The sequence below is a fragment of the Lepisosteus platostomus genome, chromosome 8 (genome assembly GCF_059453375.1).
Source record: "Lepisosteus platostomus isolate fLepPlt1 chromosome 8, fLepPlt1.hap1, whole genome shotgun sequence".
In the NCBI taxonomy this organism is placed as follows: domain Eukaryota; kingdom Metazoa; phylum Chordata; class Actinopteri; order Semionotiformes; family Lepisosteidae; genus Lepisosteus; species Lepisosteus platostomus.
In genome coordinates this window covers 48204240-48229974 of record NC_142618.1, presented here as the reverse complement: position 1 = coordinate 48229974, position 25735 = coordinate 48204240, and the positions used below count along the sequence as shown (strand labels likewise).

Genomic DNA, 25735 nt, shown 5'->3' with positions numbered 1-25735 from the left:
TAAACCATTCAATTTAATAAAGATTTCCTATCTCTTATCTGATTTTATATGATTCTCTTATGCAATGTCTCATTTGTTCAAAGTATGCTTTCTGAAAATTGTAAAAAAAAAACAGTCTACCGTTTCAGTTTATGCGGAAGCTATTCCTACAGGTGTTTACCAGTCTATTTTCGGAAAGTTGGGAAGGTCATAAACAACTACTTCTTATTTTGCACATACAATTTTCATTATAAATATTAGGGAGACTATATTTCATTATTTCATTATACAGTATTGGATTATAATCAACATCTGTATTTGGTGTTCTACACTGTAGATATTTTAATTAGTATGACCTACATAGCTACAAAGACTCTTGATACATCTAACATCATTACCTGAACCTGAATACTCTTTTTGATATATTACATATGGTCTTCATATCTTTCCTCTCTCATCCTAGCGTTAATCCCGCATCAGCAGGGTCTGCTTGTCGGCACACCCGTCTCCATTTGGTGGCTTGAACCGAATCTTTGAGCTGACGTTGCCATTAAATGCGACAGAGAATACTCCAACCGGCGCGTCGCTCCGCCTGCTGTCGGGGGGGGGGAGGAGAACAAAGTAATGTAGCCAACTCATAGAGGGGGATTATTAGGATGCATGGGAAATTTGGCCAGGACGCCAGGGTTACACCCCTACTCTTTTCGAGAAACACCCTGGGATTTTTAATGACCACAGAGAGTCAGGAGCTCGGTTTTATGTCTCATCTGAAAGACGGCGCTTGTGTTACAGAATAGTGTCCCCATCACTATACTTGGGCATTAGGACCCACATGGACCGCAGGGTGAGCGCCCCCTGCTGGCCCCACTAATACCTCTTCCAGCAGCAACCTTAGTTTTTCCCAGGAGGTCTCCCATCCAGGTACTGACCAGGCTCACACCTGCTTAGCTTCAGTGGGTTGGCCCTCGTATCGTTCCTGTCTCTTCAAAACAGTTTCTCCTAATGTTCCATACTCACCTCTTGTATAAATAAGTGCTTTTTCAGTACTGTATGTTAAATTTGTTTTAAAAGCATCCCCCTGGAATTTCCACTAGTGATATCTAATTTGTGTTAGTGTAAACTTTGTAAGGGTTGTACCAGAAAGCATGGTGAGGTTAGTTCAAGCAACCTATAGAGATGCAACTACAAAGGTGGTCACACAACGGGGAGAGACAAAAGAGTTTGAAATCACAGTTGGAGTACACCAAGGATCAGCACTAAGTCCTTTCATTTTTTAAAAAATTATTGACACACTGACAGAGGAGGTAAGAACAGAAGTGCCTTGGGGACTCATCTTTGCTGATGATGTGGCACTGATGGCAGATTCAGAAGTAGAACTACAGGAGAAAGTGTTCAAATGGCAGAGGAATCTGGAAAACGGTGTACTGAAAATGAATGCAGAAAAATCTGAAATAATGGTAATGGAGAGAAGAGGAGATACTATGACCAATGTTGAGGAGACAAATGGAGGAAAACTGAAACAGGTTGATGGCTTTAAATACCTTGGATCAAAACTGGTAAAGGGAGGAGAAACACTGGCTGTAAAACAAAGAGTGAAAGCTGGATGGAACAAGTGGAGAGAAATAACTGGAATAATCTGTGACAGAAAGTTAAAGTGCAAAATGTACAAGACTGTGATTAGACCTGTACTACTATATGGAGCTGAATGCTTGGCAGTTGAAAAGAGGGAAGAGGGTTGAGAAGAACTGAAATGCCATGTTGAGGATGTTGAGATGGATTCTGCAGATTTCAATGAAGGATAAGATCAGAAATGAAGAAATCCGTAGACGATGTAGGGTGGTGGATGTAGTTGAGAAGATGCGAGAGGCGCGGTTACGGTGGTATGGGCATATCATGAGGAGGGACGTTGAGGAAGTTACAAAGAGGGTAATGGAATTTGAGGTGGAAGGTAACAGGGGAAGAGGCAGGCCTAGAAAAGATATGGAGGTATGTGAAGTGAGTGAGGAAGATGTGCTCGACAGAGACAAGTGGAGAAGAGCAACCAAAGCAGCTGACCCCAGGACAGTCTGGGACTAAGGCTGTGAAAGAGGAAGAAGAAGAAGAAGAAGAAGAAGAAGAAGAAGAAGAAGAAGAAGTTAACTTTGTAAGGGTCTGAATTCTTTTTTGAAAGCACTGCATGTATAGTAGATTATGTTTTTTGCTATCTACCTGCAAAACCCTACACTTAGTATTTAGTTTATATACTACATATCATCTGTCAGGTAATTGCTTATTCCTGAATTTGTTTAAAGTCTCTTTGAGACTTTTGCAACTTCTGGAGTTTCCTATTAAACACCTAGTATGGTACAATCAGTGAATATACAGTAACTTGCTTGCTACTGTAAGTAGTCAAACACCCAGGGCATTCATATACTGTAAATTAGGAGGAGCAATGGCTTTAATATAGTATTTATTAGGACTTTTGCAGGTCCTTGTATATTATTGATTTGAAAGCCACTGGATTTAAACATTGTGTAATGTTGTTAAAAACCCAAGTGTTATAAGCTACTCTTGATTGGTTAAGGTGGGATGAATCCATCTTTCTGTCTATTGGAGAACTGAGGAAGATCAAGGATGCATTTTGATGCACATTAACCTCAGTTCTGATGCATTTGTAAAGGCCATTTTGGGCAAATACTGTTGAAACCCATTTTATAGTTATTGTGTTATTAGGTGTTATTAGGTAAATAGATTAAATAAATGTTTTATGTGAAATTGGTAAGAAACATGGACATGCATTTTATATTTACTCAAATAGATATACATTTATTTCTTAAGTCTTTACAAGACAGAACTTCATTTTCTTAGGTAATACATCACACGAGATACACTATATGACATGTATGTGTACTTGTAAACCCAAATTAATTGTTTATTGCTTAAATACATAATATTTTATCAATTTAATTATAAAGATCTGAGTCATTTAGCAACCTATTTTTTTTAAATGCAGATTTATAGTACTGGTAATACTTTGCAGGCATGGTTTTCAAAAAGCTGAATTAATGCAAGCATATCAATCCTTTTAACAGAGTCTGCACTCTGACAGCAACTGAAATTAATCTGCTCTTTATTAATGAAACTTTTCAAGTCTGAGGCAAAAGCCCTGATATTCTATAATGGCATTCAGAACACAGTTTGGACCAAAGGAAAGTACAATGTTAAATTAAATTAGGAATGGTGCTGTGAATTATAACAGAACCACATACTTCATTTTCTCATTCCTCCGATGCTCTTCTAAGAAATCAGTATTGTATTTAAATGATAATTTCATAATCTTAAATTTAAAAAAAAACTCAACATTTCTAAGTAATAAATCAAAGGACTTATCAAGCCTACTTAGCTATTAAAGCATTTATGTTAACAGATTAAACACATGTAACATAAAGAGAACTTATAAATATGTTTATGGCACATGATAAATCATAAAATTAAATTAAAACAATTTAATTTTTGTTATAAATAACAAAATTATAACAATACAGTTCCTAAGCTAAATACAATAAAAATACACACTTTAAATAAAAGGCTTTTATACAACATTATTGTAACAATACTTATAAATAAAAAAGCAAAAACATTTATTTTTCTTTATTATTAATCCTCTCAGTGCAAACCTTCAAATTTCTTCCTATGATGTGTTCAATTTCTAAATGGAAATGGTGTCACTTTTTTAGTGCTTTTGTACTCCTTAAGAGAGAACAATCCAACATATTGCATCCAATACAGCTCCTACGTCTTACAAAGATTGATGAAAGAAAGATGAAAACTACTAAGTAAAGAATCTTTACCAAGGCTACATGCTATGGTATTACATTACTAAAAATCAAAGTAATTGTTATACCTAATAATAAATAATAATAATTCCTTACACTTATATAATATAGCGCTTTTTTGGACTCTCCACTCAAAGCACTTTACAGGTCATAGGGAGTCCTCTCCATCACCACAAATGTGCAGCATCCACCTGGATGATACAATGGCAGTCATACTGCACATTGTACATTCACCACACACCAGCTATCAGTGGGAGGAGAACAGAGTGATAAAGCCAATTCATAGATGGGGATTATTAGGAGGCCATGATTGGTAAAGGCCAATGGGTATTGTGGCCAAGACACTGGGGTAACACCCCTACTCTTTTCAAGAAATGCCCTTTAATGACCAAAGAGAGTCAGGACCTCGGTTTTATGTCTCATTAGAAGGATGGTGCCTTTTTACATCATAGTGTCCCCATTACTATTCTGGGGCATTAGGACCCAGGGTGAGCAACCCCTTCTGGCCCCACTAACTCCTCTTCCAGCAGCAGCCTTGGTTTTTCCCAGGTCCATCCAGGTACTGACCAGGCACACAGCTGTTTAGCTTCAGTGGGTTGTCAGTTGTGAGTTGCATCACAGAAAATATATGATTTTGTAAGTCATGTGACACAGTGACTGATTCAAAATTTGTATTGTATGTGTTTTTCAAGTTGATATAATGCATTAATAGATCAATTTATTGTTCATTAATGAAAAAAGAATATGTTATATAAGTGTTGTATTATGTTGTATAATATGAAAAAGTGGTTAAAAATGACTATGAATGTTCTTTTATTAAATTATATAGCCTTTATGATGGTTTTAGATATACCATGTACTGATATGCTCTAAAAAGGATTATTTGAAAAATGTTGTACTAGTGTAATATTCCAAGACTAAGTGTAGAAATATTATTTTATTTACAGGTTTAATGCCAGGATGTCACCCAGTGCATGATGTGCATGATATTACTTGCATGATATAACAGTGCATGCTAATACTTAATCTTACATCTCTAAAACTTCTGGTATTAATATTATACAGTAATAACTTAACATTAAATTATAAACATGCATAACAGCATATACCTTTTCTGACACATTTAAATAGCTGAACCCAAACATAATTTAGTAATGAATGTTTTTGCTTTAGTAAAATATGTCTTTACACAGTCAGATAATTATATGCTTCAAGTTCCATGAGCTGGCATAAGCAATTCATCATATTTCCTACATGAGGGGTGGCAAGTTGTAACCCTGGAGAGCTATAACCCAGCAGTTTTTTAAGGCCATCTATAATTACCAATTTATAATGACAAGTAAATCCACTTGGCTGTAGTATACTCATGCTCTCATTCTAAGTGATCACAATCATGTTATGCAATGTACAGTATGTAGTATTATCTTTAGTACTATATGATATAAAAGTGACCTAAAAATCCTACTGACCTTGTCTCCAGTGCATATGAATTACATGAAAAATAATGCAAATTATAAAAAGGAATTATGCTACCTCCCATGGAGCTAAGATGGCCATACAGTTCTAGATGAAATTGACTTTTTCCAGCAATAAATTAATTTTTAAGTTGCCCTGAAACTAAAAGTAATATAATCAAAATTCAGAAACTAAACTCAATCTTTACATTATCTTTATTTTGCTACTTTGCTATTATTTGCATGTTATCTGTTATTATTTTGCATACCAATCTATAGACCTAATATGTCTGTATATTTCAGTATTTTTTATTAGATTAGATAAGACTTTATTGATCCTGAATGGGAAATTGATGAATTTTCATACTACATTAGATTTTTAATATCAGAACACTTTTGTAAGTTGTATCTCATTGATATATGCCTGAATATTGATTTCTGAATTAAATATTTAAATCTCAGTGCTAAATATTTAAGCTTTGATATAAATATTTAGGTTCAAAGCTCTTTTTGCTCTTTGGTGGACTGCATGTAGCTAATGAGCTGCTAGGATTCAGTAATGTGAAAAGTATTCTGTAATCTAATCTTGCATCTGCATAATTGACAGATCATCTGCATAGCTGGAAACAGTATTCTAAGATATTAAAAAATAAATCAAATGGCTACATCAGTAAAGAAAATTTTTAATTTTAAGTGAAATATTGTCCAAACTACAGTATGTGTTAAATGTCTGCTATAAACAGTACGAATAAGAAATAATTCACAATAACTCCCTTGAATACAGATAGCTAACACCAATTATGGAAATTCTGTTCATACTACATAAAAGTATTCACCCTTGGACAGTTTTAAGATTTGTTGCTTTAAATCTTGCAGTCAAGACACTTTTAAGTTACAATCAATATTTGTTATACAGTATACACAACCTACTCCACACATTGAAAGCAAAAAGGAAATAATTAAACATAATTAACTTGAAAAAAATAGTATTAAAACCATTTGTTGTGGCTTAGATAGGAGCAAATGTCCAAAGCTCAATAGCCCAGTTACTTCAGAAAGGGGCTTTGTAACTACAAAAAAACTCAGTTCCCACATACTTACAACTGTAATACATTGTAAACATATGGCATGTAGATTTGAGGTCAGTCAAAATTGGAACTTTTTTATCTAAAAGCATTATATCTGATGAAAAGCCAGAAGTGCACCCACTCAAGTCTATCTATACTATCAGACGTGGTGGTCGCAGAATTATTTTGTAGTTCTGTTTCTCATCCAGGGACTGGCAATCTTGTGAAGACTGATGGGAACATACAGTAGGTAGAGCAAAGGACTGGCAGAACTTAGAGGAAAACTACTTCCAAAAACTGGGACAAAAATTCACCTTTCAGCAGGAAAATGATCCTTGACAGTGATAGATGGCACAAGGCCAAATCTACACTGGGGTGGTTTAAAAATTAGAAAGTGAATGTCCTTGATTGGAATCCTATTGAGACTCTGTGAAAACACTTTAAAACTGCTGTCTATCAGCGGGCAAATCCCGGGCAAATTAAGAATGTTCGAACAAATTTGCCAAGAATGTATTAAAAATACCCCCCAGCCAGAGAGATCCAAAAAGCCTTGATAAGTTCAGAAGTCTAATTCTAATGTTCTTAATGTTTGCCGACATTTACTTTAAACTTTGACATTTACTTTAAACTTATCTTACCCTCAGTCTTCAGTTAGAACTTTCAGCTTTTTAATTAAGTCTAAAATGTAAAGTAACTTCACAAAATTAGAAACCATGGGAAGGGTCTGAATACTTTTAGAAAGTGTTCTATGATCACCTCAAGCAATAGCAATGCTAGAAAACTGCAACCCTTCTGAAGGAATTTGTAAGTTCAAATACAGTATTGCTTTTCTTTAATCTTCTCTTTGAAACTAATGTACAGTTGTGAGAATATCTAACACAACTAGAGTAACAGAGTCAATTAGACCCCGCAGTCCAAATCATCTTTGTGTTTCCTTCATATTTAAATAAGGTTTTGACCTGCCTTAGCTATTTTGACCCATATACAGTCTGAAATATCTGTGTGCTTGTCTTTGTTAACTTGTGGATAGTTTAGGGCTCTCCAAGATTAATCTCTGAGGGCAAAAGTCTAGCATGTTTTGTAGGTCTGCATAATTCATCAACAGCACAAGACTTAAGAAGAGGAAGAAATTATTTTAAATAAGGCTTCATTGGACCAATTTAACTCTCTGCACAGGTGTCAAGCTGCTGATGACACTTCCTCTTTTTTATTTTTCAGAATTTCCACGAAGTGTGATGTGGTCTCATTTTAAAACATCAACACATCAGAAAAAATAACACCATTACTTAAAACTCATATGGATAGACTTAATTTACACTGTAAACATATACTTATAATACGAAGCCAAGGTTTCATGTCAAAAACTACAGGAAGAAAATATCGTTACTAGTACCATCTCAGATTTTGACAATGGATGAAAATATCCATATTTATTTTTAAAATCCTTATTTTTTTATTAGCTTCTAATGAAGTGTCCTATTTTTTCAGTAACACATTTTTCATATACAACATACTGTATAAAATGAATATCATGAGCACCCATGAAATATATTTACAGAACTGTTTATTTCAAGGAAAATAAATACAAGTTAGATTTAGATCTCCTACTTCTTATATGCAGTATTACATCATGCATTGAATAATATTTCGATTTTATTTGGTTAATTTTTAAATAACACTTTGGTCCAGTTTCTACAATATGTGCAAGAGTGTGTTCTTTATTGGAATTGGGGGGTACATGGTGTGTTATCCTTAGCTATCTGTCTAGATCAGGTAACTCAAACTCAATTCCTGGAGGACCTACAGTAGTTCCTTCTGGTTTTGTTTCACCAATATTCTCAGTTGGTCTAATGATTAGCTGACTATACTATTTGTAAAACTTCTAACTGGGCTCTGAGGTTATTAATGGATAACTATTCGTTAAATGAAGCAAATATCTTGTTTAATAAACAGTAAAAGACCTTAGGAAAATCCTATATACTGTATGTATAATGTAAAGTTAAGATGTTCTTTAAGTACCTGTAACTATCAAGTTTAGAATAAAAAAAATATTTGGTGATTCTAAACTAAAAATAAGTGTTTCTGCTACAGACTTCTGGTTGCTAAGCTTGGGAAGGTTAGAGCAAACTACTTTCTATTCCATCTCTGCATGTTCTGGCTCTGACAAGAACAGACAAGAGCTGGTGTTTTTGAGCTACCTACCATAGCCACATTTGGATTAATGTTTGATGGTTATCCAGGGTTGAGCAGAGTGATTTTAAACACACATCCACTTGAATGGCCAAGAACTCATGCAAAGACTCTTTCTGTTCATATTCAAAACAACTTACTCTAGTATACCACCTCTGCTTAAGACAGAAATATTCCAGGCACCAATTGTGTATGGCTTACTAATCACTTTATGATTATAAGAAGGTAAGTATGGGTAAGAGGCAGTTCTATTATTTTCAGGGGTAATAATTTTATTCTGTGCACCATATAATAAACTACAGTATGTGTTTGTGTGCAATTGCTGTTGTTTCAGGAGCATAGGACTATACAAATAAATAATTTACCAATTCAAACTCAATACTAATCCGAAAGTCTGTGTATACAATTAAAATGTTTTTCGTCACCCAGTGTTTGACAGAAAACCTGTGTGTTTTTACTGGTACTGGAATCCATCTTCATAAAATTATTAAAAGATCATTTGTAATGTTCATCAATGCATCTTACTGTACCAGATTCCCATGTTTGCAGATATCTTTTTTATGGGCAATTCTTTTTTTTTCAGAGCTCAGACATCCATCAACCAATGTCCACAATCTTCCAGTGCTTGAGTATGTTCAGGGTCTGCCTTTATTTGCTTGTTTCTCTTGGGTCTCAATATGTAACACCAGAGGCACGTTGTCTTTCTCTTAATACCCTGTAATTTGAAATAGAAATATATGGTTATTTGTATTTACAGATGTAGCCAATCAGAAATTGTCATATTTCTTCTGAATACGGTAAAGTTGTGCGGTGCGTTGTGGTATGTAATACACTGGCAAAAGATAATCTGTAGGTGGCACTTGTGGTGCATTAGATTAAGTGAAATCATTTCTTAATTTAATTTCTCTACTGTGCGTGTTTAAATCTGCCTAATATGGAATATTAACATGGAATTGTACAACTAAAGGAACATTTTGGTAGCTGGGCATAGAAATAACAGGAGCATAACATCTCTAAACATCATAAATTATATTAATTTAAGAATATAAATATGTTATACATGCTGTATATGGCTGGCATTGGAGCTAACATAAAAAATACATAACAATATTACATTTTCTGCATAAAAATTGTATGTATCAAAGTCTTTAACTCAATCACTTAATGTTTTTTTTGGAAAAGTTTTGACGTTCATTCTGACTATATTAAGTTTATATACTTTATAAAAATCTATAATGTTTTAACTTTATGAATACATGCTGTTATTATTTCAGTAAAAAAATACTTTTTAGAATCCACATAATAGGGAATACAGTATATAATTTACAGTATAATATACAGTACAATATGGAATTGCATAACTAAATAAATTAATAACCATATTAATTTAAGGATCTAAATATATTTGTATGGTTGGTAGTATAACCTTATTTCCCTTTCTTTGTAAATATCTGTATCAAGTGCTTTGACTCACTCACTTGTGATTACTTTAAAAAAAAAACATTTAGACCTGTCTGTTTCAGCTATGTTTCTGAGAGGGCATTGGTACAGTGGGTTTGGTGCCTCTTGCTCCAAAGGTCTGCGTTTGATACCCCCTCAGGGCATATGTTTTTCAAGAGTCTCAGGGCACAAAAAAGACTCCTTTTTAAAACTAAAAAAGTTAGAAAATTTAAATGTTCAGTTTTTATTTAAACACCACCTAGTACCTGGTTGCATTTTTAGAAGCCTTATTAAAGGAGTAAGTGACTTCATAATGCAATAATTATTATTTAAAAGCTACTGTATGTATGTAAAACACATGACCATATAAAGCAGAATAACACAAACTCATTGGGTCCAACTTCTCTTTAATTCTGAAACTATGTGAAACTACATATGAAATTCTTTTGACAGGAGGAAAGATGTTCCGTGTTTAATAGCTTTTTCACCATACCATGTGTTATGCTACATTTTTTATGCATCAGTTGAGGCATTCTGAAGTCTCTCAAAATGTAAGAAATGTAACATAATACTGTACGGCAAGATGGGCAACTGATTCTTTTATTTTATAAGAAACAATGACGTGTTCCTACCTAACTTATAGATTGCATGTGACTTTAATAGCTTTATTTTAAAATAGTTAAAAAACACTTTTTATCTGCATAAAACAGGTGATTGTTCTTCCTCTTGATCAGCTTAGAATCTTTGTGTATGCTGTAAGTTTTTTTACTTTTTAATTAAATGTTTAAATGTTTTAAACAAACTATTTTTGTAAACACAATGTGTTTGGTACAGATTAAATCATATTCTCTGAGGAAATAGCTCACTGCCCAATGAGCTCCATCAGAGAAGAGGTGGCATCAAGAGAGAGCAAGCAATGTACAGTGTAAATAATTTCTATAAACTATTTGTGGTTTTACATCGAAACCATTTATTTACAGTACATCTCTAACACTTTAATGTCCAAAATGTTGTAAATTTTCAATTGTCTTAATTATTTGGACTGGATTTTAGCTTCAGCCTTAAAAAAGCTAATGTTTTCTGTATCTTTTGTTACTTTTTCAGAGCTCTTTAATTGTGAAGTTTCCAGAAACTTTATATTAGTCTATGTACATTTTTAATGTTATTACTGATATTTATGAAGACAGTGGAATACTGTGTGTACTTTGTATTGATATATTTACCTACCACTACCATCTACTGTATGTACATATATTATGTATGAGACTATATGGCTTTAAAACCACTACAGTACAGTATGTACTGTAACATAAGTTAAATTATCCTGATTACTCATTGCTAAAAATTGCATTAAGGAACATTAGAAATTATCTCAATGCGAATGTAAGCTTGAAAGAAGCACATCAGTTCACAACAAGCCACAGTAGAATAATAAACTATTTTCAATATATCGAACTGACTAATGTTGTTTTTGTCAAATAGCCCAACTTTCTTTTTAAAATTAATTTAATATTTAAAGTACTGCAATACACAGTTTAAAATTAATAAAAGTCTAAACAGCATACAACTTAAATTCTATAATCATAAAAATATTGTCTCTCAGCATTTACTGGGGATTTGAAACAGGGAATTTTATGGTGACAGCCCAAATGTTTCCACACGCCACACTAAACTTTCACTGCTCAACCTGGTGGTTTTACAAAGAGTGCACTCCAACAGCTGAAAATTTTTAAAAGCACGCAGTGCCCCGCAGCACGTGCACCACAATGCTGCATTATCCAGCATGCATTCTGAATGGCTGGATCTGTATGTACACAGATTCTACATAGATGCTTCTATTTTGAGATGTTTTATTTTTTACATATCATGGATAACGGCTAAAATAATAACGTTAACTGTTTTTTAAGATATGTTTTTTCATTATAGGTTAACTTTATTCTCATATTTAAAACAAGAGTATGAAAACAAATGTGATAAATGGGAAAATCTGTTCCAACACAGAATACCCATTTGTATAGCAGTTCAATCTCAAGTGATTTATTAAAAAATAAATTAAGCGACTCATTTTTACAGAATAAAGCATAGGGCTAGTTTATGTACTAAAATGCAGAGTGCAGGCTTTATCAAAGTAAATAAAAATGAATAATTCTAGTCTAGCCATAAGCAACTTTAGTACTATGACTTTCAGAATTCAAAGATATCAAACCATGCCCTGCTGTTACACAAGTCCTTAATGCTCCTGCAAGAAAGGAAGATAAAAGGACTTATTCATATTGCTGGTAGTGTGGCAGAAATATAGCTTGTGGAGGTTTTGCTTTCACATTGCATATTTTTCTATTACTAAACAAGATGCCACTTGATATATTTTATGCAGATAAGAGCAAGTATTACATGGGAAAAAGAGGAATGTGAAAAATATTAATAACAGATTAGCGGGAATCAATTTGAAAAGGCATCTTCAAAAAGGATGTAAGTGTTATTTTGACTCATGTTAACAATGACCTCATTTACACAGTGAAAAGATGTGACTCAAACTTGATTCCATGGATTGAGTGGAGTGTTCTGCTTCCTTCACAGGGATCAAGCCCTGTGATGGGCAGTTTAAAGTAGCCAGTTAAGGACATCCTGTTTACTTCAGTGAGAAAACAGGAACACCCCTCCAAAAAAAAAAAAAAAAGGCATGGAAAGTCTTAATTGAACCAGGATCCTAGAGCTGTGAGACACCAGCACTAGCTACTCCACCATACCACAATGCTGAATAATGTTGAACAATGCTGAATAATAATATACTCTAAAATAATAACAAAATGCTATACATATCAAAGAAAAGTGGCCAATACTATTACTTCTTTTAATGGAATTTCAAATTCATAGTACATTGAAGTTTGTTACTAGAAATTATTGGTCTCAGTATACATGTACTCATGGTCTAAGTTTAAAAAATTACAAAATATACCAATAGTACTGTATATCAAGTATATAAAAGTATATCAAAATGCTTTTGAGAAAAAAGACTTTTATATTTTATAGATATTTTGTATGGAATTCTCTAAAAATAAACTGTAATAAAGTTTTTCTAATGCAGTGCACAATACAAAATACTTAAAAAATAGATTTTAATAAAGGTTAGTTACTATTGGAATGACTATAGACAAAAATAAAAAATCTGGTATAATCCAACTATACAAAATTGATATGACACCAACAACAACAATAATAATAATGTTTTTTTTTTTAATAAAATAAAAATAAAGGTGATTAAATACATTTTCCTTGTAAAACAATCATACAGTACTTCTACCTTTTGATATAAATTAAGGAATTAAGGCAAATGTGAGCAAAAAAAATGTATTGGCTTATTTTTTTTAAATAAGTTTGATAGTGCAATATTACATGATGCCACATTGCATTGTAATCTGTAATCACAAAAATGAATCTAAGCGTAGAGGATCCCATAGGGGGATTACTGCTTCACTAATCTGAAATGTCGTAAACAACAAATTACTTCCCTGGTGAGATATTTGCTGAGGCCCTTGTCTTATTAAACAATTTAGCTAATGTCAACTTGTTAAAGAAGAAGTCAGCTGTAACTCTTAACAGAAAATACTTTTTTTTTCAAACATTTATCGAATCAAGCAATTTGTTTGCAACTGCAGCACAGGTAAGCACAAATATTCCAAATGACATACAGTGGTTTCTTGATTATCTTCCTCATCACAGTGGTTTATAGAATTTTTCAAGCTTATAACATCCCAAAGAGCTTTAGATATAGTGGGGACCCCACTTCATTCACTGCTGCAGTGGTGCACCTACCTGGTGAAATGTAGCAATTATGTCTACAAGCCCACTGCATAGCAGATTATGGTAGGTGAATAAAAATTACTTCAATAAGTGAAGCAAGAGTTACAATTTACGGTCAGATTGTGCAAGCCTAAACTGGAATTTAGCAAAGAATACAGGGTTCAACACTGACAACAGGGTTCAAGTACTGTTCTTACGATCTTTGCCACAGGCATTAAAAGTGCCTTCTATTGATCCACCCACACCTCTTACAGCCACAATAATAATTAAAACTATGTTTTGAATGTGATTACTGAGAGCAGTAATAGGTCCACCCTGAGACACGTACTGTATCTTCGACTAAACATTTAGTATGTTGTGGAAGAGAGAACTGCAGAAAAAATAGAATTTCTTAAATTTCACTAAAAATTTAAATACTTGAAATTCTGTTTATGTGAAGTTATTAGCCACATTGTACATAATACTTAGAACACTGTATGTAGTGTATGTTTAATTACTAACATTTGGAGGATACTTCAGCTCATGCATTTTGTCTGTGACTGTACATACATATATACAATACCAAACTGTTCAGTGTCTGCAGTGGATTGTTCAAGTATTCTAACAAATAGATGTCAAAAATTTACAGCTAACAAATCTTGAATGGCAGTTAATAATGCTGTTGTTTCAGGCACCTTGCAAAATTAAATCCAGACAGAGGAACGAAGGTTAAATGACACAGTCAGAGAAGCAGTACACAGTCAACCCAAGAGATACCACCTTGATTTCTAGAAATCGAGAGAAAATGCTGTTCTCAAGTGATATGTGTAATTAGTGGAGTGGGCAGAGAGCAAGGTCTTAATTAGCTTAAAATAATCTAAAATGGAAGCACATGGCAAAATGTTTATCCAATTCATCAATTTTCAAACTGCTTCTTCCAAGTCAGAGTCACAGGGGAGCAAGAGCCTATCCCAGCAAGCAACGGGTGCAAGGCAGGGTACACTCTGGACAGGACACCAACAAAATATATAAATGTAAAACATATGGAAAATATAGTAAATATGACAGCATAATGAAGTTAAAAGATTACAAACAGTATTTCATGTATTGTAAATCCCTTAAAATGTAAATATAAAATACAGTATATACTTACAGAAAAATATTGTAAACAAATGTATAGTTAGGCATTAATTTTACAGTTAAAGACTGGTGGCTAAGCTAACCATAAAATATCAGTGGCATACAGAGCAACAGTCATTCATTTTTAAACTACTTCATCATTAACTTATGGGAGACAACCAATTGAACTGCATAACAAAATAATTATAAAAAACCTGTAAAAGTTGAACGTATATTGACAAAAACTGTTCACTGCTCAAGACAGCAATTTTACATTTAATGATTGGCTGTCCTGGTGCATAATAGTCACATTTCCCAGTAATCATACATGTATAACATATTCTCTTTTGATTTCTTACTGTATGTGTTTGGGGAGTATATTATCACGCAATACCGCAGAGTACAATTTTTACAAGATTAAAAATGAGAGTAAATATTTTATTATCTGATTAGAAATACATTTGTTGCTTACATTCAATTTTAATTTTCAAAAGCTATTTTTTAACTAAATATAAATCAATATTTTTTCTTCCCTGTGCCTACTTTGTTCCCTGTGGTATTTCTGCCATTAAACTGAATTATTTACAGAAAATGTCAAGTAATGCCAGTTTGGCAAAAAACTAATCCTATTCACAAGTACATAACCAACTGTAGGAGACCAAAGAATTTCTACTAATAGCTCTTGCACCTTGGCTGAACTCTCTGATGTGTTAAATTTTGATTTCTGTGATAATCCCACATTCCTTTTCATCCTGGGGCTTTATTTTCACTTTTGAATTTGCAGTAATTAGTGGCAGCAGTGATTGATCCATACAAAAATTGTTTAATTAATCTGTAAAGTATTGGATTAGGACAATATGATTTTGCAAAGAAGATTAGCTGTATTTTGACAAGTGAAAATTTAAACATGCATTGTGCCTCAGGCATGAAAATGCAGTATGGAGTTTAGAGGTGGAGTGATTTTTACTAATTTTACTCATTTTTTGCTGATTACTACACAAGTGTTTAAATTATTTTATTTTAGTTATAAAAATAGGGATGCATTTAGACACTTCAAATTATGCCATTTATACTGCCATTCAGTCATACACATTACCTAAAAGAATATATTCAATAAATGACTAAGTTAAACTGTTCAAACATTCATCACAATGGAAATGTATACACTAACTGAAAATTTCAGTTGATGTTTGTTATAAAACTAATAATATATACAGCTTTCATAGTTTAATGATAACATACAGTTAATTTTATCATAGGGTAATAAACATTTACTTTTCATGTCACACATACATAAATTGTAATAAACAGTACTTACCCTTTCATCCCTTTCATTTGAAGTATTTATGTCATAAATTATATAATTCAATATTTTGAATTGGGTTTTTAATTTGATTTTTAACTAAATAAAACAACATCATGCAAATCAAAACATACTTTTGCAAAGCAAAAATCATACAATTCTACCATAATAAGTATGGTTTGATGCCTTCTATCAAAAAAATAAACCAAGACCCAGCTACACTGGAAACAGGGGAAAAAAATTAAAAAGATGAACAAAGTTTTTTCATAATATCAGAACATTTTATTTTTGTTCTGGAACACAATTGAAAGAAGCAGTATAGCCCTTTTAATATATAAATAACGGACCCCACTTTTAATCACCAAAAATGGACACTTTACAAAGTTTCCTAAAATGCAAACATTTTAATGAAGACATTATCATTTGGGAAAAAATACGATTTTTACAAAGAATAGAAAAACAGAAGCATTTGAAACTTATTTTTATTTTTCAAGGCAGATGGTGTAGAATAAGATGGTAATTGTGACATTGCTTCCTGGGTCTCTCAGGAAAATTGGAAATCTTCCCAGCAAAAGACAAGTCTTTTGACTTGGGGATTTGCGAATCAGAGATCTGTCTGTGACACCCATGGTCTATATACTGTATCTGTGTCAATGTGAGCATCATTTTTTAATTGTTGTTTCTTTCCTTTTGTGCTCTAATTTACACCATGTTTACTGTGTCTGCTTAATGTCCATGTCATGAAAGTGTTTACATCAAACCCAAACAGGTAACTAATTTATCTTGGAGTGAACTTACAGTAAGTCTTCAAAGCTAGATAATGAATGTACTGTCTCTGAAACATCAGTAATAAAAATAAATCAATACTCAGTCATCTTTAATGCAACACAACATCATATCATGCAGGAAAATAAATAAGGAAATTAAGATGGGTGCTAAATTACCTTACCTTTATTTTTCTTTGGTTTTCTTACTGTGAGTCTCAAATTTGACTATTTTATTTCACAATTATTTTAAACCTCATGGACTGTTGTAAATGTGAGCACATGAAAAGTACTTGGAAAAGGGATCTACTGTATTTAATTGTCTTCAGGAATGTCACTTAAAGATTAAATGTATTTTATAAATATGCGATTTCTTTAGCATGGATTTTGTTTGGTCAGTTTAATGTTTTCAAGATTAAATGTTTTGAGATTTTTACATTTATGTTAATGTAACAATGCAACAGCATAACAGCATATGTGATACAGTATTAGAAAAGCTGCATTGTTAGTTTTACATTTGTTAAAAAAGGCAATAAGGCACTGCATGCCTAAAAGTAAAGAGCAACAATTCCATTATAAAAACTGTACATGTATGTGCATCTATTCTTTCAAAATGATTCTAAATGTCACCAATAAGAAGGAAATGTCCATATTCTTTATATATGAATTGACCTTAGGTATTATTTTGGCCTACAGGTCTGTTTCCTCATGACCACCAACATACAAATAAGCAAGTCTTTTGAAACATGGTCCAGAGTCACAGATGTAATCATAATTCTGTTCAGAAGGCCATGAACCAAGAGAACTCAGTGACCCAGCTGCTGAGCCTGTCCCTTCATAGGCAAATGTGTGCAAGTAATCAAAAGGAGGAGCGTAAGGATCAGTGTCAGCCTCAAACAGCCTCTCCAAAATAAACTGCCTGAAGACTTCATCCTCAGGTCCAATTAGAAAGGACTGCCTCAGAGACATACGGATGCTTGCAGCCACTTCTTCTTTATGAGTTCTCCGATTCCTCTGCTTTGGGTTGGATCTCAGAATGACTGGGACAATGGCATGGGTATCCTCTTCCCCATATCCCTTCTCATTGTAACATACAACATTCTCTGCCACTTCCTCCCATTTCTCGTCACCAAGCTGCTTCTTCTTATGTCTCTTCACTGCCAGTATTAGTAGTGAAAGGACTGCAACACAAAATTGTTAGGGGAGTAACTGATATGATTAAACTAATGGTTAGAAATTGTATAAGCAAGCCAATGGACTAAATAACATGTATCATGTCATTTATCACAGCATCCTGCAGCGGTAGACAGAAACATAACTATATTATACTCATGACAACAGTTTAATAAAAAAAAAAACTAAAGCACATCAGCATGGGATATAACAACTGTTTAAGCAATACACAGGTAGTATTTCAGCAATACAGAGGGCAGCACTGCATTTAGCATTTATTATTGGTATGAATTCATAACAAAACATAATAAAGCATGGCCTACATAATTGTTTCAAATGTACGTAGCTGTTTTCTGTCAATTCAGGGAGTTGAATCCAAAAGTGACATCAATTTTGTTTTTTCATCACATACAATTTCCTGGCGAATGCATGTCACCCATATTGTATGGGTGGTACTATATATAGACATACACACAATTATATAAAGATCAAAACAGGCTGAAAAATATCAAGAAGTTCATGCTTAGCCAGTGCTAGAAAGCTCATCATGTCTCTAAGCATTTTGTGAAGTCTACAATGGGGTTTCTGTAAATAAAGGAGATAAATAATAGCCATCTAAATCCTCAGTCTAATTCCCAAGTTATGAGTTGAATCTGTACTTCTTTGCTAAAGCAAATAGCAGAAATAGCAGAACTAAAAACAGTTTATTGAAGAAGGAAGCAACACTCTACATGCAATTTGTCAGAAACAGCTTTTCAGAATTTAGTTTACTTTGGTAATTTTAATCTTCACAACCATTTTAATATATCCCATCAGGGTTTTTTAGATACAGATGCAGCCATTCAAAATGGGTGAGGTATTTCGCGGCATACCCCGGTGGGCGTGTCACAGTATCACGCAGTATCACGCGGTATCACGCGTGTCACGTGACTAACTATCCGGCGTCGCCTTGTAAAACCGCCAGGGGGAGCTTAACCTCTCATGTACAGCATTTGAGCCTTTAATTTTGAACTGTGTATTACAGCATGTTAATCATCAGTCATTAAAATGTTGGTATATATTATGAAAGCAAGATTGCTCAGTTGGACAGAAGTACACAACCTACCTTTATCAGAAATATTTATGCATCAAAGCCTTTACTGAAGATATTACTAATAGTATTAATAATGGATGACTTTGGACAAGCTGTATACTCAAAGTATAATTTCTTTAGCACATTTGTACAAGCACTTGGAATCTGTCCAAGCCATACTTTGTCAGGCATTTTGTTTTACTTCAACGGGGCATAAAAACTTCCTTGCTTTTAACAGGGCGTTTCATAATTTCTAGCTACGAAAATGATTTAAAATGCGACACCTATCATTCAACTAGAGCTTAAAATATCACAAGGAAAAATACACACCGGTATTCCATTTCTCCCTAAACATTGTAAGCTTCGAAGTCTTTAACTAACGTGATACCGGAGTCAACAAGCATACTTTTAGAATTTGATTAAAAGGGAATATAATATGGAATCGCGTATCTAAAGAATTTAATAACGGTATGATTATATCCGTGTACTGCGGCAGGTCTGTGTAGGGCTGTTTCGCCTGCCTGATCATGCGAGCTGTCTTGTAGCCTACTGGTCTAGGTGCGTGACTACCAACTGGCAGGTTGTGTGTTCGAATCCAGCTGGTGCTGGACTTTTATTTTAACAAACATTTCTTCGAAAAAATAGGTAAGGTCTTTGTTTTCCTGGTTTGCTGATTATGCCTGCTGCGGTCCACTCCTACCCTCACACCTAAAGAAAACTATTTTAAATTTCTTGGCGCAGTTCATTAACCCTTGTATGTGCTGTCCGCGCCCAAAATGCAATTTTAAGAAAGTCAAAAACCGTGCTCAAATGCAATTTTCAAAGTGCAATGAAATACAATATTGTTGTTGCTGCTGTTCTGGTTGTTTTTATCCCGTAAAGCGTTTTGAGAAGCCACCTTTAAAGGCGATATATGTTGTAGAACCGCTGATTCTTATGGAATGTGTTCCGCAGGAGATTCAAATTTTTATTTATTTTTTAATCGCGTATCTAAGGAAGTCTCAGTATAACTTTGTTCATGAACAAACAGTGGCATGTTACATTGTCATTGTTTTTTTTAACAAGGCTCGCCAGCTAATGTGAATCGAAACCTGTCTTGCTAGCTTTTAAAGTCGTGCATGTGTAAACGACAATTGAAATAGAGAAAAAAAGACCTGACTGACAAGCCGATACATACTCTTAGAGTTTGATTAATAGGGAATATAATACGAAAAAACCGTAAGGGACTTAAAAGCTAAAGGAGATGCTTCATATTGCTTGACTAATTATAAAAACTAAGTTATAAATGCAGACGCTCCCTCGGTGACGCGCCGGGTGTAAATATCAAAGTATACATTCCCAACAAGAATGGTACCCATCTGTCATGCAAATAAAACACCTTGAATTGAAATGAATTGAGGGAGATAGGGGGACAAATATACTGTAGGCAGGCCTCAAGGCAAATAAGATACTTATGGGTACGCAGGCATTCAAGACAGCAACATACAAAACGTTTGCACGTACTGAGTTAAGTTATTACTTGGTTTTCAAAGTGCAATGAAATACAATATTGTTGTTGCTGCTGTTCTGGTTGTTTTTATCCCGTAAAGCGTTTTGAGAAGCCACCTTTAAAGGCGATATATGTTGTAGAACCGCTGATTCTTATGGAATGTGTTCCGCAGGAGATTCAAATTTTTATTTATTTTTTAATCGCGTATCTAAGGAAGTCTCAGTATAACTTTGTTCATGAACAAACAGTGGCATGTTACATTGTCATTGTTTTTTTTAACAAGGCTCGCCAGCTAATGTGAATCGAAACCTGCCTTGCTAGCTTTTAAAGTCGTGCATGTGTAAACGACAATTGAAATAGAGAAAAAAAGACCTGACTGACAAGCCGATACATACTCTTAGAGTTTGATTAATAGGGAATATAATACGAAAAAACTGTAAGGGACTTAAAAGCTAAAGGAGATGCTTCATATTGCTTGACTAATTATAAAAACTAAGTTATAAATGCAGACGCTCCCTCGGTGACGCGCCGGGTGTAAATATCAAAGTATACATTCCCAACAAGAATGGTACCCATCTGTCATGCAAATAAAACACCTTGAATTGAAATGAATTGAGGGAGAAAGGGGAACAAATATACTGTAGACAGGCCTCAAGGCAAATAAGATACTTATGGGTACGCAGGCATTCAAGACAGCAACATACAAAACGTTTGCACGTACTGAGTTAAGTTATTACTTGGTTTTCAAAGTGCAATGAAATACAATATTGTTGTTGCTGCTGTTCTGGTTGTTTTTATCCCGTAAAGCGTTTTGAGAAGCCACCTTTAAAGGCGATATATGTTGTAGAACCGCTGATTCTTATGGAATGTGTTCTGCAGGAGATTCAAATTTTTATTTATTTTTTAATCGCGTATCTAAGGAAGTCTCAGTATAACTTTGTTCATGAACAAACAGTGGCATGTTACATTGTCATTGTTTTTTTTAACAAGGCTCGCCAGCTAATGTGAATCGAAACCTGCCTTGCTAGCTTTTAAAGTCGTGCATGTGTAAACGACAATTGAAATAGAGAAAAAAAGACCTGACTGACAAGCCGATACATACTTTTAGAGTTTGATTAATAGGGAATATAATACGAAAAAACCGTAAGGGACTTAAAAGCTAAAGGAGATGCTTCATATTGCTTGACTAATTATAAAAACTAAGTTATAAATGCAGACGCTCCCTCGGTGATGCGCCGGGTGTAAATATCAAAGTATACATTCCCAACAAGAATGGTACCCATCTGTCATGCAAATAAAACACCTTGAATTGAAATGAATTGAGGGAGAAAGGGGGACAAATATACTGTAGACAGGCCTCAAGGCAAATAAGATACTTATGGGTACGCAGGCATTCAAGACAGCAACATACAAAACGTTTGCACGTACTGAGTTAAGTTATTACTTGGTTTTCAAAGTGCAATGAAATACAATATTGTTGTTGCTGCTGTTCTGGTTGTTTTTATCCCGTAAAGCGTTTTGAGAAGCCACCTTTAAAGGCGATATATGTTGTAGAACCGCTGATTCTTATGGAATGTGTTCCGCAGGAGATTCAAATTTTTATTTATTTTTTAATCGCGTATCTAAGGAAGTCTCAGTATAACTTTGTTCATGAACAAACAGTGGCATGTTACATTGTCATTGTTTTTTTTAACAAGGCTCGCCAGCTAATGTGAATCGAAACCTGTCTTGCTAGCTTTTAAAGTCGTGCATGTGTAAACGACAATTGAAATAGAGAAAAAAAGACCTGACTGACAAGATTTAATTAATGCAGATCAGTAAATCAAGGGACAAAACAACTATTGCGCCCGGGTCCTCAATGTGCTTTGACGTGCTAATGCGTTGGTTTAACAGTCCGGGTGTGGCAAGCCCCCAATGTCTCCCGACTTCGGCAAAAGGCACCCGCCTTTCATTGGAAGACAATGAACACACTCTAGCCGTACATGTGAATATAGCATAAAAGACACCAAGGGATTGGGTGAGCTCCCATCACAAAAAAAAAAACTGCGAACCTGCACTACAGCGACCATAGTACAGTATGGAGACCAAGACCTTTTACGGGAAGAGACGGGGTGCTTCTGCCGCCCTAGCTTCCAAAGAGCGAAGGGTAAGCAAATACAGCAGACTTAATCTGAAATACGCGATTACAGCGCATATTACAAGGTATTATTGCAGTTTTGAATTTTAAATTCAATTATAATTATTTCTTCGTAGCCTGTTCTTCAAGAAAACACCGCACGGGCGAAACGATCTACCACCAGGACAGTAAAAAAGAAAGCGGTAAGACGGGAAAAAAAGAAAAGTTTATTTTGACTTCTGTTCCGCGACTGATGAATACTACTGTGTGACTGTATTTCTTACATGAATTATGTTATTTTGCCACAGGCCGTGGGTATCTGCTCTCGGCCACTGGCCAGGGTGCCAACCTGTAGAAGCAGCACCTGTATGGAGACATTTCGGCAGCAGCGGGAGCAGTACGATGCATTACTGGGGAGGATTGGGAGGCTAGAGACACTCCTGAAAATGCAGAGGAAGGAGACAGTATGTTCCAGCAGTCAAACAGTTGAGCAGCTGTCTCCCGAAAAGTGCCTCTCCCCGCCGCGCAGGTTGCAATGCCTGGCGGAAGCTCTGCCCCCCGCAGAGCACACACCGCCTCAGGACACTCCATCCCGGCCTCTCAGTTCACCACCGCGCAGGAATCTGTTGATGCTGTCCCCGCCGGCTATCTCCCCCCAGGAAGCACAGCGGAATTCACAGATGCCAGTGGGACGAATAATTCTCCCAGATGTCCAACTGCTACCCATCACCCAGGAGATGGAGGGGGGGGTTGTACTTGCAGTGCATCGGCATAGACGGGAAAGCAAGAGCCGACCGCTACGCCGCCCTCGTGTTTCGAAATCTTGTGACTTTTGAAATTTACTGGGGGTGGACCACGTCTGTAAATTTCGATGGGTCCAGAGGCAAAAGTGCCTTGCAATCTCCGGGAAACCATTAGTACGATGGTGAATCGGAGATTCTCAACCCTTGCTGCGTACGACTGGAAAAGAATTCGTGATCGGATCAACGAAATGCTTCGTAGGAGGAGGCGGTCTTTTCCTCTTGTCTAACAGTCTGTCCACAAACAAAACATTCCTGTTAGACAAGAGGAATTGAAAAAAAAACAATGTTGTCAATGAAAACCGGTGTGTGTGTCTCTCCCTGCTGGATGTCCCTCTCACAAACTGCTGAATGAATAAAATAATTTTATTGAAAACGAGTTTGCGATTGTCTGGTCTTTAAATTCTGGAGATACGCGATTCCATATTATATTCCCTTTTAATCAAATTCTAAAAGTATGCTTGTTGACTCCGGTATCGCGTTAGTTAAAGACTTCGATGCTTAAAATGTTTAGGGAGAAATGGAATACTGGTGTGTATGTTTTCTTTAAAGTACCGAGACCAGCCATATACTGTATGTTTAAGTTCCAAAATTAATATCGTTTATGGGCTTCACACGCGTTGCAGTATGCTCAGGCACTAAGTAAAAGGAGATGCTTTGTATTGCTTGACTAATTTTAAAAACTAAGTTATAAATATAAAAATTGCAGGCGCTGCTCTGGTGCGTCGGCTCCTACACAGTGCCTGTCTGCCGTAAGCGTTACAATATACATACAGTACCCAACACTGCTTGTACCCATCTGTCATGCAAATAAAACACCTTGAATTGAATTGAATTGAGGGGAGAAGGGGGGGATACTAAAGCCAATACTGGCTCAATGGGCTTTGACATGCTAATGCGTTGGTTTAACGGTCCGGGTGTGGCAGGCTTCCAATGTCAACTCGACTCGATTAGAAGACAATGAACGTATTTTAGCCCTAAATGAATTAATAGCAAACATGGTTTACATAAAATACATTTTTCCAAGAAAGTTTATAATAATACGATCTATAATCTGAAATCTGAGCCTACTTTAAAAATAAAGGAAAAGCATTTTCAGAGAGCAATCACGCTGTGTTTATGTAGAAAAAGTGATTAGGTTTATGAGCAATCTAATTACCTATTGGCTTAAAACGCTATATAAAATAAAGTTTATTTAGAGATGAATGATCAGTGTCGCAGTTTAAATAATGTGAGTCAGGAAACTAACACAGCGCCACCGGATTTAATAACGCAATAAAAACGCTATAAAATAATGTGACACAGTACAGCACAGTACAACAATACTGACCATGACTTTAGAAGCATAAATTACCTTACACTCAATTTAAACACAAGCTTTCATTCTGTATGAACCTCTAAGCTGGTTCATACAGAAAATGTAGAAATGCATTAGCCTGATCATGATTAAAAAACACATAATTAAACATGCGTTTGCGATTTAAATCAGAACACGATTTAAATCAATATAAATGTTTATATTGTAACGCATACTGTCCAGCCTCCATTTCTCTATAAAAATTTACTGTTGCACACACACACACAATAGAAGCAGGAACCGCTGTCAGAAGGGAAGATATGTTCAAAATATCGCAAATATCGATCATGTTGCGATATTTTGAAATATAAAAGTCAATTGATTGTCCATAATATCGCTTACCTATTTTTTCGAAGAAATGTTTGTTAAAATAAAAGTCCAGCACCAGCTGGATTCAAACACACAACCTGCCAGTTGGTAGTCACGCACCTAGACCAGTAGGCTACAAGACAGCTCACATGATCAGGCAGGCGAAACAGCCTTACACAGTCCTGCCGCATAATGTTACAATGTTTAGGGAGAAATGGAATACTGGTGTGTATTTTTTTCTTTAAAGTACCAAGACCAGCCATATACTGTATGTTTACGTTCCAAAATTAATATCGTTTATGGCCTTCACACGCGTTACAGTATGCTCCTATTCTTTTTATGCTCAGCTACTAAGATTTCCCTTCCGTGGTAAAATTCAATATTTACAACGGGCACAGTAACGACGTTTACAGTAATACTTTCTACGACAGACCAACGGACCACGAGTGCCCCTGTCGGTCAACCAATCACGTACCGCGGTATCGCGTGTCATCATACCTGCGGTATC

The 25735-nt window shown here is 34.9% G+C and overlaps 1 protein-coding gene across 3 annotated transcripts in view; it reads right to left on the bottom strand.

Moving 5' to 3' along the window:
- Nucleotides 1-16406: 16406 nt before the first annotated feature.
- Nucleotides 16407-25735, bottom strand: part of LOC148657466 (cadherin-7-like) — a 66510-nt gene continuing 57181 nt past the window's right edge. For all 3 annotated transcript variants that reach the window (XM_088643764.1, XM_088643765.1, XM_088643766.1), the window contains one exon: nt 16407-18092. In XM_088643764.1, the coding sequence (XP_088499890.1) occupies nt 17602-18092 (491 nt within the window). In that variant the 3' untranslated portion in view covers nt 16407-17601. The remainder of the gene's footprint in view (nt 18093-25735) is intronic.